The 18,406-nt window shown below is 49.0% G+C and overlaps 1 protein-coding gene across 1 annotated transcript in view; it reads left to right on the top strand.

Annotated features, from left to right (window-relative positions):
- LOC308273908 (charged multivesicular body protein 3) overlaps nucleotides 1-18,406 on the top strand; it is a gene marked incomplete at both ends in the record, with an annotated part of 40,171 nt that overhangs the window by 3,251 nt on the left and 18,514 nt on the right. The window contains one exon of the mRNA XM_080711316.1: nucleotides 3,652-3,791. Coding sequence (XP_080567442.1) covers nucleotides 3,652-3,791 — 140 coding nt within the window. The remainder of the gene's footprint in view (nucleotides 1-3,651; nucleotides 3,792-18,406) is intronic.

The raw sequence follows: 18,406 nt of genomic DNA, 5'->3' as shown, positions 1-18,406 counted from the left end.
TCTCACTAAATTGCGGAGTGCTTCACTAAGCAGCTGAGGCTGGCTGCGAACCGCGATCCTCCTGTCTCAGCCTCCCCAGTGCTGGGATTCCAAGCATGCACCACCATGCCCAGCTATTTTCTTTTATTTATTTATTTATTTATTTTATAGCACTGGGGATGGAACCCAGGGACATTCTACCTCTGAGTAGGACTATACCCTCAGCCCTTTTTTTATTCTTTATTTTGAAACAGGGTCTCACTGAGTTGCAAAGAGCCTCACTAAGTAGCTGAGGCTGTCCTCAAACTGCGATCCTCCTGTCTCACCCTCCCAAATGCTGGGATTACAAATGTGCGCCACCACGCCTGGCTCAAATAATTTTCTATAGTAAAAATAAAGGTTTGTGGGTTTTTTCTTGCTGTACTAGGGGTTGAACCCAGGAGGGTTGTACCTCCAAGGTACACCTCCATACCTTTTTTTTTTTTTTTTTTTTTTTTCGGTACCGGGTATGAATCTCAGGGGCATTCTACCTCCAAGCTACACCCCCAGCCCTATTTATTCTTTATTTTGAAACAGGGTCTCACTGAGTTGCAAAGGGCCTCACAAAGTAGCTGAGGCTATCCATGAACCATGATCCTCCTGTCTCAGTCTCACAAAGGCTGGGATTACAAGTGTGCGCCACCACTCCCAGCAATTTTTTGTTTTGAAACAGGGTCACACTAGGTTGCCGAGGCTGATCTTGAACCCATGATCCTCCTCTCTCAGCCTCCCAATTACTGGGATTACAGGTGTGGGCCACTATGCCCAGACTCATAGTAAAATAATTTGGTCACCAATGATTTGACATTAATTTATGTATTATTGTCTTCCTTTTGATCTAGAAATACTCATCATGTGGAATCTATGAGTACACATATAATCTAAAGAATATATACAGCCCACAAAAATATGATTCAGATCACACATTTTATTGCAAAAATGTCTTGGTATGGCAGATGGCAACTTCTTTTATTTTTTGGCACTAAGAAATGAACTCAGGGGCCAACTCTCATCTACAACCTGGCTCTTTTTATTTTTTGTTTTGCACGGGGTTTCACTAGGTTGCTGAGAGTTCACTGTGTTGCTGAGGCTGTCTTTGAATCTGCAGTCCTCCTATCTCAGCCTCCCAAGTATTGGGATGACAGGTGTGCCCCACCACACCCAGCTTGGTATAGCAATTTAATTGTCAAACATTTACTCTGAATGGTTTTGCTGCTGTATTCACTATTTAATACTTAAGGCCAAAGTTAAAATAATGTGACATCAATGTTTTTCTTTCCTTTTGATTTAAGAGCTCTAAACTTACATTGTAAATTAGTATATGAATATGGAGTTTGTTCTGGTAGATAAAATTCTAACCTCTGAGCCATATAAACCATGTTGCTATTTTAAGTAGGGCTGATGTCAAATTCTGTGGACCCATTTCTAAATCTTTTAAGTCAGGGCCAGGTGTGGTGAGGCCCATCTGTAATCCCAGTACTCGGGAGGCTGAGACAGAAGGATCAAGGTGTAAGACCAGCCTCCGCAGTTTAGCAAAGACTGTCAGCAACCAGGGAGATGCTGTTTCAAAAAATAAAAAGAGCTTGGGTGTAACTCAGAGGTTGAACGCGCCTGGGTTCAGCACCTAGTCCCATACATACAAAGAAAAAAACAATATGAATAAAAACATATAAACTATACTGTTTAAAAATTACATGAAATTGTAATTTCACGTAATTAAATTGGTGGTGGTACCCACCTGTAAACCCAGTGCTTGGGAGGCTAAGACAGGAGGATCGCAGGATCACAGCCTGGGCAATTTAGCAAGACCCTGTTTTAAAACAAAAACATAAAAAGGGCCGGGGGTGGAGCTTGGAGATAGAACACCCCTGGGTCCAATCCCTAGTAACACACATATTATATGAAACCTGGATATGTGTATAAAACTAAATAATACTGAAATGGTATTTTGGACTGTATAGATTTAGTTATTTCCTAATAAATTGTGTGATGACGCCTCTAGAATATAGGATTATTCTTTTTTTTTTTTTTGTGGTACTGGGGGTGGATCCCAGGGGCTTTCTACCTCCAGGCTATACTTCAGACCTATTTTATATTTTATTGGGAAAAAGAGTCTCACTAAGTTGCTGAGAGCCTGAGTAGCTGAGGCTGGCTTCGAACCTGCGCGATCCTTCCGTCTCAGCCTCCCAAGCGCCTGGGTTACAAGCGTGCGCCACCACGCCTGACTAGGATTATTCTTTTTATTTATTTCTCTTGGTACTGAAGTTGGAACCCAGGGCCTCGCTCACACTAATCAAGAACTCAGAACCACTTTAGCTACACACCAAGCCCTTTTTATTTTTTAGTTTTTTTCTTTCTGTGGTACTGGGATGGAACCCAGGGGCATTCTACCTCTGAGCTACACCCCCTGCCCTACTTTTTATTTTCTCTCTCTCTCTCTCTTTTTTCTTTTTGGTGATACTGGGGTTCCTGGAAACCTGTCTACCTCCGAGCTACACTCCCAGACCTATTTTTATACTTTTTTATTTTGGAAACAGGGTCTCTTAAGCCAGCACGGCTGGCTTCAAACCTGCGTGATCCTCCTGTGATCTTCCTGTCTCCGCCTCCCAAGTGTGGGGATTACAAGCGTGCGCCACCATGCCCGGCTTTATTCTTTATTTTTGAACACGGTCTCACTTAGTTGCAAAGGGCCTCACCTCACTAGGTAGCTGAGTCTGTCCTTGAACCCAGATCCTCTGGTCTCAGCCTCCCGAATGCTGGGATTACGTGCACCAACACGCCTGGCTCCCGGGCTCCATTTCTATTCTTTTTTTTTTTTTTTTTTTTTTTTTTTCCAGTACTGGGGATGGAACTCAGGGGCATTCTACCCCCGAGCTCCACCCCCAGCTCTATTTTTTTTTTTTTATTCTTTATTTTGAAACAGGGGAAACTAATACAGGAAGATCACAGGTTCCAGGGCAGCCTCAGGAAGTAGTGAGACACTCGTCAACCTAGCGAGACCCTGATTCAAAATAAAAATAAAATATGGCTGGGGGTGTAGCTCAGAGGTAGAATGCCCATGGGTTCAATCCCCAGTGCCACAAAAAGATAATAAATAAATAAAAATAAAGCCGGGTGTGGTGGCGCACGCTTGTAATCCCAGCATTCGGGAGGCTGAGACAGGAGGATTGTGGTTTAAGGATAGCCTCAGCTACCAAGTGAGGCCCTCTGCAACTCAGTGAGACCCTGTTTAAAAAAAAAAAGGATACAAAATAGGGCTGGGGTGTAGAGGTAGAATCTTCCTGGGTTCCATCCTCGGTGCTGCAAAGAAAAAAAAAAAAAAGAATAAATAAAAAGAATACAAAAATGGCCGGGCGCGGTGGCACATGCTTGTAATCCCCGCACTTGGGAAGCAGAGACAGGAGGATTGCGCTGGTTCGGAGCCAGCCTCGCTGGCTTAAGAGACCCTGTTTCCAAATTTAAAAAACTATAAAAAATAGGTCTGGGAGTGTAGCCCGGAGGTAGAAGGGCTTCCAGGAACCCCAGTACCACCAAAAAAAAAAAAAAAAAAAAAAAAGAATACAAATATGGGCCGCTGGAGCTGGGGACGTGGGGTCTAGCGTGCTTACGAGCTTGTTTTTCTCCTTCCCTCAGGTGACTTGATGGAGGGTGAGCTCTACTCAGCTCTCAAGGAAGAGGAGGCGTCGGAATCTGTTTCTAGCACCAATTTCAGCGGTGAAATGCACTTCTACGAGCTTGTGGAAGATACGAAAGATGGCATCTGGCTAGTTCAGGTATCAGAAATGGGAATCCTTTTTTTTTTTTTTTGGCGGTACTGGGGTTCCTGGAAGCCCTTCTACCTCTGGGCTACACTCCCAGACCTATTTTTACATTTTTATTTGGAAACAGGGTCTCCTAAGCCAGTGCGCGGGGCTGGCTTCGAACCTGCGCGATCCTCCTGTCTCCGCCTCCCAAGCGCGGGGATGACAAGCGTGCGCCACCACGCCCGGCTGGTGGGAGTCATTTTTAACCAGAGCAGTAGTCTGTAGCACCTGGTGACTCCTGGTTTGGGCCTTGTGTCTTAGGCATAGCTCAGCTCTTCTAGACAGGCTCCAGTGTCCTCTTTTTTTTTCTTTTTCTTTTTAGTAGTTCTGACAATTAAATTCATGGGCCTTCTACCTCCAGGTTATACCCCAAGACCTATTTTATTTATTTGTTTATTTATTTATTTTTGGAAACATGGTCTCCTTGTGTGTGTGTGTGTGTGTGTGTGTGTGTGTGTGTGTTACTGGGGGTGGAACCCAGGGCTTTGCTACCTCCGGGTTATACTCCCAGACCTATTTTATATTTTATTTGGAAACAGGGTCTCACTAAGTTGCTGAGAGCCTCACTAAGTAGCTGAAGCTGGCTTCGAACCCGTGCGATCCTCTTGTCTCAGCCTCCCGAGCGCGAGGATTCCAAGCTTGCGCCTCGACGCCCAAAGGAAACAGGGTCTTTCTAAATTACTGAGGCTGGCTTCAGTTTTGCGATCCTCCTGTCTCAGCCTCCCGAGCGCGAGGATTACAAGCGTGCACCACCACGCCCGGCTTAGAGCTTTAATTTATAAGTAAGTGGTTATTCTACTTCCTCTCCTGGTATTTATTAAGTCTAGTCAAGGAAGACGTACTGGTTGGGTCGTTTTAGATTTATTACCAAGATGGAGTTGAGTAGATAGACCCACTGTGCTCACACTCTAAACACTGGCCTGCTGCATTGACCGAGCCCTGGAAACGGAGCGTCTTCGGAACGTAGAAGAGCCACGTCAGGAGCCTGCAGGTTCTTTGGGCTCATAGGACGCTGTCTGTAGACAACAAACACTCTGCCTTACTAGTCAGCACTATGTTCTGGCCTTACAAATGATATCTAATATTTTATTTATTCATTTATTTTTGCAAGTGGTGCTGGGCTATTGAACCCAGAGTATTCTATTTCCAAGTAACACCCCAGCCCTATTTTATTTTATTTTTTGTTTGGAGACAGAGCCTCACTAAGTTGCTGAGGCTGCCTGCGAACCTGTGATCCTCCTATCTCAGCCTCCCAAGTACTGGGATTGCAAACGTGCACCACCACCATTGGGTGGAAAACAACTCTTTTTTTTTTTTTTTTTTTTTTTTGTGGTACTGGGGGTGGAACCCAGAGACTTTCTACCTCCGGGCTATACTCCCAGACCTATTTTATATTTTATTTGGAAACAGGGTCTCACTAAGTTGCTGAGAGCCTCACTAGGTAGCTGAGGCTGGCTTCGAACCTGCATGATCCTCCTGTCTCCGCCTCCCAAGCGCAGGGATTACAAGCGTGCGCTGCCCTGCTGGAAAACAACTCTTAAGAAAAGTGGAAGCCAGGCTAGTGGTGCACCCTGTGATCCCAGCATTTGGGAGTCTGAGACAGAGGGATCATGGTTCGCAGCCTGCCTCAGTTACTTCGTGAGGCCCTGTTTCCAAATAAAGAATAAAAAAATAGGGCTGGGGGTGTGGCTTAGAGGTAGAATGCCCCAGGGTTCAATCCTCAGTACTACCAAAAAAAAAAAAAAAAAAAAAGGATCGCAGGTTTTATTTTATTTACCTGAGATTACGGTGTGCCCTGTGCCGCCACGCCCAGCTGATGCTCCTTTTTAGCCTCTGACTAGTGCTTTGGAGATAGAGATGTGGAGATGTGGCCACGTCAGCCCTCCTCACGTTGTCACAGGTGTCCGTGTCTCCTGTGATCTCACGGTGCCACGTCAGCCCTCCTCACGTTGTCACAGGTGTCCGTGTCTCCTGTGATCTCACGGTGTGAGGCAGACGGGACTGAGTTGAGTTTTCAAGGTGCCACGGTTTGTGTGACGACTTTACCAGTCACGCCCCGCGTAACCACCAAACCACGTCCTCCTGTGTCTCCCTCGCGCTTCTCCCCAGCACCCAGCCTTCCCTGCCTCGTTCCTGGCCCGAGCCCCAGCTCTCATCACTTGTTGATTTTTCAGTTTCGGGGATTCCTTGATTCTGCTGCCACCTGGTCCTCTTGGCTTCACTAAAAGAAGACAGTTCCTTTCCTTTCAAAAGCCTTGTTGTGCCAGGCGTGGTGGCGCATGCTTAAAATCTCAGCACTTGTAAGGCTGAGACAGGAGGATTGCAGGTTTGAGGCCAGCCTTGGCAATTATTTATTTATTTATTTTTATTGTTTTAGTGGTACTGGGGGTGGAACTCAGGGGCTTTCTACCTCCGGGCTATACTCCCAGACCTATTTTTTTTTTTTTTTTGGTGGTACTGGGGGTGGAACCCAGAGGCTTTCTACCTCTGGGCTATACTCCCAGACCTATTTTCTATTTTATTTGGAAACAGGGTCTCACTAAGTTGCTGAGAGCCTCACTAAGTAGCTGAGGCTGGCTTCAAACCCGTGTGATCCTCCTGTCTCAGTCTCCCAAGTGCAGGGATTACAGGTGTGCGCCACCACGCCCGGCTGTTTTCTTTTCTTTCTTTCTTTTTTTTTTTTTCAGGTCTGAGGATGGAACTCAGGGACATTCAACCTGCAAGCTACACCCTCCGCCCTTTTTTTTTATTCTTTAATTTGAAACAGGGTCTCACTGAATTGCAAAGGACCTCACTAAGTAGCTGAGGCTGTCTGCAAACTGCGATCCTCCTGTCTCAGCCTTCTGAATGCTGGGATTATAAGTGTGCGCCACCACACCCGGTTTCCCAGCCTATTTTATACTTTATTTGGAAAAAGGGTCTCACTAAGCTGCTGAGATCCTCACTGAGTAGCTGAGGCTATCTTTGAACCTGTGCGATCCTCCTGTCTTGGCCTCCCAAGTGCTGGGATGACAAGCGTGCGCCACCGCGCCCGGCTCAGTCTCAGCAATTTAGCAAGACCCACAGCAGCTTAGACCTTGTTTCAAAATAAAGAAATAAAATCAGGATGGGGGTGTAGCTCAGAGGTAGAATGCCCCTGGGTTCAACCCCCCGCACCGCAGAAACAAAAACAAAAGACCGTCGTTCTGTGGCAGATGGCGCAGCAGGCACGTTGGCATAGTCTGTGGTTTATGGATTTATCCTGTCACTCTGTGTCTGTGTTTTGACTTGTGTCACGGGCAGAGGGCGGACACGGTTGTTCCCTGCTGTCACGTGACCAGGAGTCTCAGGCCTGGCTGAGGAGCAGGGAACAGCGGTGTTACGACGCACAGTGCTGGAGCTCTGCCGGTGTCCTGGGCACTGCCCCGTGCACTTGCTGTGCACAGCAGGCCTTGATTGCAAGCTTGTTCCCTTTGCTTCTGGACCGTGGCTTTGTTCAGGGTGATGCCACCTTCTTTATTCCCTAACGCTACACTAGAGACAAGATACACGCAAACTGCTTTAGCCTGTATTTCGTGTTGGTGAAAAATCTCATTGATGTTTACTCACGGAGTAGGCAACTGAGAACTCTAAAAAAGCAAAGAGAAGTGGGGTCAACGTCTGGTTTTGTTGGTCACACTTGTCCTTGTGTGCGTGTGGGGGGTGCTGGGGATGGAACCCAGGGGCTTTCTACCTCCCAGCTACACCCCCAGCCCGATTTTATTTCTTATTTGGAAACAGAATCTCACCAGGTTGCTCAGAGCCTCGCTAAGTCTCCACGGCTGGCTGTGAACCTACCATCCTCCTGTTTCAGCTTCCCAAGTACTGGGACTACAAGCATGTGCCACCACGCCCCGCAGCCCTCATGTGTTAAAACAGATCTCAGCCGACTATGGTGGCACACACTTGTAATCACAGTACTTGGGAGGCTGAGACAGGAGGATCGCGGGTTTGGTCAACCGCAGCAGCTTAGTGAGGCTTTGTTTCCAAATAAAATTGGGCTAGGGCTTTGGCTTGGATGTAGAATGCCCCCAGGTTAAATCCCAAGTACTATAGAAAATAAGCATAAAACAGGAACTTGCGAGGTGGCTGAGAGTCCACTGTATTGCTGAGGTTGTCCTCAACCTGGGCACCTCCTGTCTTAGCCTCCCAAGTACTGGGATTAGAAGCATATGCCACCACGCACGGCTCATCCTCACTTTTAATGATTTTATAGTTTGCATATACTTATGATTTTTTTTGTGTGTGTGGTACTAGGGATTGAACCCAGGGGCCTTCTACCTCTGAGCTACACCCTGTATATTTTTTAATTTTGAAACAGTCTTACTAAGTTGCTGAGTCTGGCCTTGAACCTGCAATCCTCCTGTCTTGGCCTCCCGAGTACCGGGATTACAGGTATCAGCCGCCACATTCAACTGGGACTTTTCTTCATAACAGAAATTAAGACGATATAGTCTCTACTTTAGAGATTCTGTGAGCTCAGAAGTAGGAGTGACTAGACTTTAGAAAGCTGAGATGGTTTTTGTTTGACTTCAATATTTAACAAGCACCTCCTCGGGGAGCAAAGCAGCGCCTCAGCGGGTCGCGCGCGGAGCAGGCGCGGGCTCAGGTCGGTGCGGAGGGGGAGGGCTGTGGAAAGGGGCCACGGTGGCCCTCGCGGCCCTCGCAGGCGGCGCTGTCTGGCCTTCCATCCATTCCTTTCAACTGTCTGAAAATACTCCTTCCCCAAAGACGGCCTCTTCCCTTAACTGATACGTCCCTCCCGGCTTTTTGGAGTGCTGGGGATTGCACCGAGGGGTATTCTACCTCTGAACTACACCCAGCCTTTTTATTTTTATTTGAAACAGGGTCTCAGTTGCTAAAGCTGGCCTCAAACCAGCCATTCTCCTTTCTCAGCCTCCCCAGTACTGGATTCTAGGAATGGGCCTCCGCTCCGGCCTCCTTAAATCCAGTGAAGGCAGATACTAGAACAGACTTCTAGGTGACACGGGGCTGGACGTCGCCGTGCGCCTGCCCCAGCGGTGTCACCTTGCAGTCACTTCTGTCTCTGATGGAGTCAGAGGCCTGAGAGCAAACCCTGGCTCGGCCCCTTCCCTAACACTGGGCTCTTCACAAGCCCCAGAGACATGTACAGTGAGGGCCTTGAAGCAGGGTCATTATAAACAGACCTGAAGTGTGCGCACCCTGACCGTAGATGGGGAAGTAATCTAAACAGAGGAGTTTTTATATGTTTGGGCTTTATTTTTATTTTTTATTTTTTGGTGGTTCTGGGGTTCCTGGAAGCCCTTCTACCTCCGGGCTACACTCCCAGACCTAGTTTTACATTTTTATTTGGAAACAGGGTCTCCTAAGCCAGTGCGCGTGGCTGGCTTCGAACCTGCTCGATCCTCCTGTTTCTGCCTCCCAAGCGCGGGGATTACAAGCGTGCGCCACCACGCCCGGCTCGGGCTTTAATTTTTTTTATTTCTTTTGGTACTGGCAATGGAACCCCGGCCTGATTTTATTTTCATTTTGAAACCGGATCTCTCTAGTGAGAGTCTTACTACTTGCTGAGGCTGTCCTTGAAGTTGCCATCCTCCGGTCTCAGCCTCCCAAATACTGGGATTACAGATAGCTTGTTTTTTTGTTTTTTGTTTTTTGTTTTTAAGAGAGTGAAGGGTAGCTGGACGTGGTGGCCTGCACCTGTAATCTCAATATTTGGGAGGTTGAAACAGGATCGGAGGTTCAGGATAGGCTCAGCAACCTAGTGAGGCCCTGCTTCAAAGCCAAGAAGGGCTGGAGGTGTACCTAGAGGTAGCTCCACACACGGGCTAAGAGCAGGGGCATGGCGATGTGGTGCAAAGAGCCCTGGGTCTGATGAACCTGAAACGTAAGTCACAGTACCTATGGTTACGTGACCAAAGAATCACATATTGACTTGTGAGTGGAGCCAGAAAAGAGAGAGCTTGCCTAGCTTGGTGTCCCTGTTACTCCAGGTAAAACTTGTGAATACTTTCGGGCAGAGGAAAAGTGCGAAACCTGCGGCCATGCTGGACGGTGTTCCCTGTGCGCCTCCTCAGAAAGAGCTTCCCCACGAAGGCCATGCCTTCAAGCTGCGGCCCTCCGGCCTTCAGGACTGTGTTCTGAGCGTTTGACTAGAACAGAGTTTCTGCATAGGACGTCTGTTCTCATGACAGCACCGTCAGCTGTGTGCAGTGGCGCACACCTATAATCCCAGGACTTGGTAGGCTGAGACTAGAGGCTTGTGGGTTTGAGGCCAATGTGTGGTAATTTAGCAAGATGCTGTTTCAAAATAAAATAGGAGCTAGGCATGGTGGTAAACCTATAATCCCAGTACCAGAGAGGCTGAGACTGGAGGATCACAGGTCCAAAGCCAATTTTAGCAACTTACTGAGGCCCTGTTTCAAAATAAAAAATAAAAACAAGACTGGAGCCCGGCGTGGTGCACACTTGTAATCCTCGCGCTTGGGAGGCTGAGATGGGAAGATCGCACAGGTTCAAAGCCAGCCTCAGTTACTTAGTGAGGCTCTCAGCAACCTAGTAAGAACCTGTTTCCAAATAAAATATAAAATAGGTCTGGGAATAGAGCTCAGGGGTAGAAAAACCCCTGGGGTCCACCCCCAGTACCACAAAAAGAAAAAGACTGGAGAGCCGGGTGTGGTGGCGCACACTTGTAATCCCAGCACTCGGGAGGTGAGACAGAAGGATCGCAGTTTGTGGCCAGCCTCAGCTACTTAGTGAGGCCCTCTGCAACTCAGTGAGACCCTGTTTCAAAATAAAGAATAAAAAAATTAGGCTGGGGCCAGGTATGGTGGCGCACGCTTGTAATCCCTACGCTTGGGAGGCGGAGACAGGAGAATTGCACAGGTTCGAAGCCAGCCTCGCTGGCTTAAGAGACCCTGTTTCCAAATAAAAAAATATAAAATAGGTCTGGAGTGTAGCCCGGAGGGAGAAGGTTTTCCAGAAACCCCAGTACCACCAAAAAAAAAAAAAAAAAAAATTAGGCTGGGGGTGTAGCTTGGAGGTAGAACGCCCCTGGGTTCCATCCCCAGCACCACAAACAGAACAAAACAGGACTGGAGGTGTGGCTCAGAGGTAGAATGTCTCTGGGTTCAAGCTCCAGTACCAAGATAAATAAATAAGGGCTGGGGGTAGCAGTAGAACACCCCAAGGTTCAGTCTCCAGTACCACCAACAAAACATGTACTATCAACTGTTTGATCAATGCACTAAATTGCGTGCATGTGTTTACTAAGCACACAACTGAACACGACTCTAATATGGACCTCCTGAGGCACGAGGACCGTGACATCAGCGTCATGTGCAGGGGTTACTGGGTGACTGGTGTGGGGCCACACGCTTGTTATCCCAGTACTTGGGAGGCTGAGATGGGAGGATCACAGATTCACGGCCAGCCTCAGCTATTTAGTGAGGCCTTCTGCAACACGTTAGAGTGTTTCATGATTGTTAAGGAAAGAAATAGAGAAGTAGCAGTATTTTTATTTATTTATTTTTTGGCGGTACTGGGGTTCCTGGAAGCCCTTCTACCTCCGGGCTACACTCCCAGACCTATTTTTATATTTTATTTGGAAACAGGGTCTCCTAAGCCAGCATGCGGCTGGCTTGGAAGCTGCGCGGTCCTCCTGTCTCGGCCTCCCGGCGCGGGGATGACAAGCGGCCAGCACGCCCGGTGAGAACAGCAGTACTGATCAGCCAGAGCGCAGATAGTAGAAAGCGTTTGTTTCACTCGAGTCGTATTTATGCTTGGAAACAGTGAAGGCGGAACTCTGAACTCCCACGTGATCATCTGTCATCTGCTCTCTCTGGATTATTGTTTATATCTCTTTTCAGAGCAGAGCAGCGGCCCCCAAGGCCGCTCTCCTCCATGGGGCTCTCTCCTGGGCAGAGGCCACGTGGCGCAGTGTGCGGCTTTGCAGCGCAGCCGCGGCGTGCGCATGGCTGCGCGTGTGGGGCTTATTGTGTGGTCAGGGCTTTGACACTTGCCCGGTACCAGTTAGACAGTTGCTCCTCCTATGAGATTCACACTGAGTATTTTTTCAAAAATGTGAAATTAAGCTGGGCGTGGTGGCGCACGCCTGTAAACCCAGCATTTGGGAGGCTGAGATAACAGGATCGCGGTTCCTGCCAGCCTCAGCCCCTTAGTGAGGCCCTTTGCAACTCAGTGAGACCCTGTTTCCAAATGAAGAATAAAAAATAGGGCTGGGGTGTAGCTTGGAGGTAGAATGCCCCTGGGATCCATCTCCAGGACTGAAAAACAACAACAACAACAAAAAAAAAAAACCAAAATAAAAAACCATGAAAGTATACTATAGATAGAAATGGTTGGTTTGACTCTGTTTTTGGTAATTAAAGTTTCATTTTTTTTCTCTTTTGGGGGAATAGGTGATTGCGAATGACAGAAGTCCTTTGGTGGGTAAAATTCACTGGGAGAAAATGGTTAAAAAGGTGTCAAGATTCGGAATACGCACCGGCACTTTTAACTGTTCCAGCGATCCCAGGTGAGTGGGCTGGACGCTTCTGAGTCGCAGGAGCCTCCTTCCGCAGGCAGCCTGCGGGGCTGGAGCCTCAGTGAGGTGTGGCACACTCTGGTTGACAGCTGCCCCGTAGGAGTGCTTATTAGCTGCCTGTCATCCGCTTTCTCTCTGAGGTCGCTCTCTTTCTAGTTCTTCTGTGTTCTTTCTTTTGGGGGTATCTCTTAAGAGTGTCTTTAGAGCAGGGTTCAGTGGTGCTCACCTGTATTCCAGTACTTGGGAGGCTGAGACAAGAGGATCACAGGTTTGAGGCCAGCCTCAGCAGTCTCACAAGGCCCTCCACAATTTAGTGAGACCCTGTTTCCAAATGAAAAATATAATCAGTAGCAGGGCATAGTGGCCCACGCTTGTAATTCCAGCATTTGGGAGGCTGAGACCGGAGGATCACCGTTTGCAGACAGCCTCAGCTACTTAGGCCTTCTGCAACTCAGTGAGACCCTGTTTCAAAATAATGAATAAAAAATAGGGCAGCATTGCTTGGTGCGCTTGGTGGCACACGCTTATACTCCCCACGCTTAGGAGGCTGAGACAGGAGGATTGCGCAGGTTTGAAGTCAGCCTCAGCTACTTAGTGAGGCTCTCAGCAACTTAGACCCTGTTTCCAAATAAAGTATAAAAAAAGGTCTGGGAGTATAGCCCGGAGGTAGAAAACCCCTGGGTTCTACCCCAAGTACCACACACACAAAATAGGGCAGGGAGTGTAGCTCAGAAGTCAAATGCCCATGGGTTCCATCCCCAGACCTGCAAAAAGTAAATAAATAAATAAATAAAATTGGGCTGGGTTGTATTGTGGAGGTAGAATGCCTCTGGTTCAATCCTTAGTACCACAAAAAAATAAAAAATAAAATAAGGAAGCCATTCTTAATTCTTAATTTTGTTGTTGTTTACCAAAGACCTTAGAGTTGGGTCTGATTCTGTTGTTTTCAGATAGGGTCTTTTTTCTTTTTCCCTTTGGTACTGGATTTTGAACATTCTATCTCCGAGCTCCACCCGCAGCCCTATATTTTCATTTGGAAACGGTCTTGTCAAGTTGCCGAGGTTAGCCTGGAGCCTGCGATCCTCCTGTGTCAGCCTCCCAAGTGCCAGGAATCAGATCACAGGAGCGCACCACCGCACCCAGCTTCAAATAGACTATTTCTAAAAGACCCCCCTCCCACTGGTGGTCCCATGCCAGAAGAAATGGCAGCGCTGCGGTTTGATTTTCCCTCAGTGCCAAAAGTCAGCACTAGATCACTCTTTTATTGAAAAATATCTAGACTTCATTTTGTCTTTTTGTTTGTTTTGCACTTGGGATTGAGACTAGGGGCGTTCTGCCTCTGAGCACTCTCCCAGCCCGTGTGTGTGTGTGTGTGTGTGTGTGTGTGTGTGTGTGTGTGTGTGTTGCTGGTGATTGAACCCAGGGGCATTCTACCTCTGAGCCACACCAACCCTATTTTATTTTTATTCTAAAACAGGGTCTCACTGGTTGCTAAGAGTCTTACTACTTGCTGAGGTCGTCCGCAAGCCTGCGATCCTCCTGCCTCAGCCTCCGGAGTTCTGGGATTCTGGGTGTGTGCCACCACACCTGGCTCTAGAAATACATACTTTGCAAACCATTAGTTTAAATGGTTAAATTTAAATGGTTAAATTAATGGTTAAATGGTTAAATTAGTTTAAATGGTTAATTTAAATTCGTTAAATCAGTAGTGATATTAATGGAATCCACCTGGTTAAGGAAGTGACTCAGCCCAGCAAGCGGTTAAGAAGTGGGGTCGCAGTACTGAGTCACTGCGATAGTGGGTCCCGGAAGTCGTCAGCAGCCTGCTTTCGACACAACATGCTGTCTTCATTATCTTAGATTATGTCACGAAATTCATGAGATAAAAGTAGTCAACATCATAAAACCACAGGCCACACATGTCAGGAGTTTCCCCTCTTGCCTGATCTCGTGAATGTGTGCTGTGCGCCCGTGTGGTACTGGTGGTTGAACCCAGGGGCGCTAAATCTGTATCCCTGTCTGCTCCACCCCTGAGCTGTGAACCACCAGTTTGGAGGTAGACTGCCCCTGGGCTCCATCCCCAGTACTGCAAAAAATAAAACAGAAACAGAAACAGAAAACCAAAGCTGTGTGCAGTGGTGCACACCAGTGCTTGGGAGGCTGAGACTGGAGACGGCAGCTTTCTGCAGGCTCGTGGTAACCCAGTCAGACCCTGTTTCTAAACCAGAAACTAAGAAGGGCCGAGCTGTAGCGTACCCCCCTCCCGAGTTCAATCCCAAGTACCAAAAAAGGAGAAAGAAAAGAAAAATACAAAACAAACTACAAAAAACAGCTTGCCTTCTCTCCTGGCACGAGGGTCAGTCGGGCTCTGGCGAGCGAGGCCCCTCGCTCGGGGAGGGCACCGCCAGGGAGGCGGCCTGCTGCCCAGCTGCCTGTGCCTTTGCAGGTACTGCAGGAGGAGAGGCTGGGTGCGCTCCACGCTCATCATGTCCGTGCCGCAGACGAGCACCTCCAAGGGCAGGGTCACGCTCAAGGAGTACAGCGGCCGCAAGGTGGAGGCGGAGCACATTTTCAAGTGGATCACGGCTCACGCTGCCTCCCGCATCAAGACCATCTACAACGCTGAGCGTCTGAAGGAAGAGTGGAGCCGAAGTGACCAGTACTGGATCAAAATCTACTTGTTCGCCAACCTTGACCAGCCGCCCGCTTTCTTCTCCGCACTGAGCGTCAAGTTCACCGGGAGAGTAGAGTTTATTTTCGTGAACGTGGACAGTTGGGGCAACAAGAGTTACATGAGCGACATCGGTGTGCACGACACGCCGTCGTACATACTCAGGACGCCCGAGGGGGTGTACAGGTACGGGAACCACACAGGCGAGTTCCTCTCCCTGCCGGCCATGGACTCGTTTCTGCGCTCCCTGCAGCCTGAGGTGAACGACCTGTTCGTGCTGAGCTTGGTTCTGGTCAACCTCATGGCCTGGATGGACCTGTTTATCACGCAGGGCGCCACCATCAAGCGCTTCGTGGTCCTCATCAGCACCCTGGGGACCTACAACTCCCTGCTCATCATCTCCTGGCTGCCGGTGCTGGGCTTTCTGCAGCTCCCCTACTTGGACAGCTTCTACGAGTACAGCCTGAAGCTGCTGAGGTACTCCAACACCACCACGCTGGCCTCGTGGGTCCGGGCCGACTGGATGTTCTACTCCTCGCACCCCGCGCTCTTCCTCAGCACCTACCTGGGCCACGGGCTGCTCATCGATTACTTTGAGAAGAAGCGGCGGCGCGGCGGCAGCCACGCCGAGGCCCACGGCAACAACCTGGAGTGGCTGTCCAGCCTGTGGGACTGGTACACCAGCTGCCTCTTCCACCCCGCCGCCTCCCCCAACCTCCCGGCCGGGTCGGACTGGGACGGGGAGCCTGACCTGTTCCTGGAGCGCCTGGCTTTCCCCGACCTCTGGCTCCACCCTCTGATCCCCACCGACTATATCAAGAACTTGCCCCTGTGGCGCTTCGGAGGCCTCGGGGCCCCGTCCGAAGAGGAGATGTCGGATGCGTCTGTGGACACCGACAGCGACTCCGGCGGTGACAGCGCGGCCCCCTGGAGCGGCGGGAAGGACGCGCCCGAGGCCTGCTCTTGTGGCCGGGCGCCCGGCTGCAGGTGCACGGGCGCGGACGCCGACCCCGGCTGGCCGGCCGGCATGCTGCACTGTACCGAGTGCGTGGTGTGCCTGGAGACCTTCGGGAGCGGGTGTCTGCTCACCGGGCTGCCGTGCGGCCACGTCTTCCACCAGAGCTGCATCGTGGTGTGGCTGGCCGGCGGCCGCCACTGCTGCCCCGTGTGCCGGTGGCCTTCCTACAGGAAGAAGCCGCCGGCCGCACTGCCCGCGCCCACCGGCCCGTCTTAAGCCGCTGCGGCCCAGCACCTCGCAGCCGCCCGTGTCCTCAGCCCGCGGCCGAGGTCTGGTTCAGTGTCGGTGCCGGGACCAACGCGCTCCGCGGCCGTCGAGGACGGAATCGATTCGGTGGCCTCGCTGTCAACCGAATGCATACGTAATCGTAAAGGTTTTTATTTACAACATCGGAAGCTCAGAAGTTAATGTTTGTTTGTTTGTTTGTTTTTTGTAAGCACAAAAGAGATGTGATAGCAGTTTATCCTAGCGGGATTTTACAGGTAGGACCAAGTCCTACTGGAGGCGAGCCGGTTTCTCAGCCGGACGTCTCCTCCCTTTCTACGAGCTCTGTCCAGCACCTCTTGGTTAAATAATGTATGCTCCGAGACATGAAATTAAAATAGACCCGTGAAATAAATTATTTTAAAACCAGACGGCACAGGCCTTCCCGTGTTGAACTGTCTTTGATACGGCAGCCGATTTCCGTAGCTGTTTCACCAGTTTGTCATTTTCCAGGTGAGTAATGCGATGCTTTACTCCTGTGGAGGGAAAACGGAAAGAAGTACTAAGTAATTATTAGTACTTACATTCATCTAGGTGGAATCAGCCGTCACCTACGAGCCACGCGTCCATTACACTAGGCGGGAACATTCTTTTCTCCTTTTTTTGGACATATCACCTATAAGCTACATCCTCAGCCCTTTGACTCTTTTGTTTTGAAACAGGGTCTTCTAGGTTGCTGGTGACACGCGCGCCCCATCATGCCTAACTTAAACTTTTCTTTTTGGTACTAGGCATCGATCCCAGGGCATCTTACCTCCCAGCTCCACACCTCACCCTTTTTTATTTTTTGTTTTGAAACAGGGTCTCTCTAGGTTGCTGAGAGTGTCACTTGGTTGCTGAGGCTGGTCTTGAACCTAGGATCCTGCTGTCTCAGCCACCCAGGTACTGGGATTATTGGTGCGTGCCACCTGCCCAGCTAATTTTTTTTAAAATTTCAAAACTAGGGAAAAGTTGGAACCATAGTAGAAAAAACCATTAATTTCTTTCTATTTTACACACTATTTTCACATTTTATTAAATTTGTTATGTTAGTTCTCCGTGTGTGTGTGTGTGTTTTGCGGCACTGGGGATAGAACCAAGGGGCATTGTACCTCCGAGCTACACCCCCTGCCCTATTTTTTATTCTTTATTTTGAAACCGGGTCTCACCGAGTTGCAGAGGGCCTACGTAGCTGAGGCTGTCCGCGAACCGCGATCCTCCAGTCTCAGCCTCCCGAATGCTGGGATCACAAGCGTGCGCCACCACGCCCGGCTCTAGTGTTTTTGAAACGGGCCCTCACTGAGTTGAGAAGGGCCTTGCTACTCACGACCTTCCAGTCCCAGCCACACACATGCTGGGATTACAGGTGTGCCACCACGCCCGGCCTCCTATGTCTATTTTCCTTCATCTTTTTAGTTTGCTGATCCTTTTGAAAATAAATTTGAGTTATCACTATGCTTTTCTCCTGAACCTATCACCACAGACCTCCTAGGAACAAGGCTGTCTCCTTACCCAGCCAGCCAGCACACCGTTTCACTCCAAGAATTTTTGTCTTGTTTGTAGTGCTGGGGATGGAACCCAGGGCAGTCTACCCCTGAGCTACACCCCAGCCCCATTTTATCTTTTATTTTGAAACAGGGTCCAACTTGCCGAGGGTCTTGCTAAGTTGCTGACTGGCCTTGAACCTGTGACCCTCCTGTCCCGGCCTCCTGAGTACTCAGATTACAGGGCCACCATGCCCAGCGCTCCTAAGAACTTTAGCATCAACAATATCTAAGAAATAGTTCATGCTTTATAATTTCTCCCAAAATATTCTTATATCTTTATGTTTTTGTTTTATGGTGAACTCAGAGAAGGTTCATATGTGAGTTTAGTTTCCTTTCTTTTTTTTTTTTTTTTTTTTTTTTGCGGGTCTGGGGATGAAACCCAGGGCCATTTGACCTCCGAGCTACAGCCCCTGCCCTATTTTTTAAAATTTATTTTAAAATCGGGTCTCACTGAGTTGCCGAGGGCCTCACTGAGTAGCTGAGGCTGTCTGCGAACCGCGATCCTCCTGCCTCAGTTTCCCGAGTGCTGGGATGACAAGCTTGCGCCACCACGCCCAGCTG

The sequence above is a fragment of the Muscardinus avellanarius genome (assembly GCF_963383645.1).
Source record: "Muscardinus avellanarius genome assembly, chromosome: 15".
Classification (NCBI taxonomy): Eukaryota; Metazoa; Chordata; class Mammalia; order Rodentia; family Gliridae; genus Muscardinus; species Muscardinus avellanarius.
This window is presented reverse-complemented; position numbering and strand designations above follow the sequence as displayed.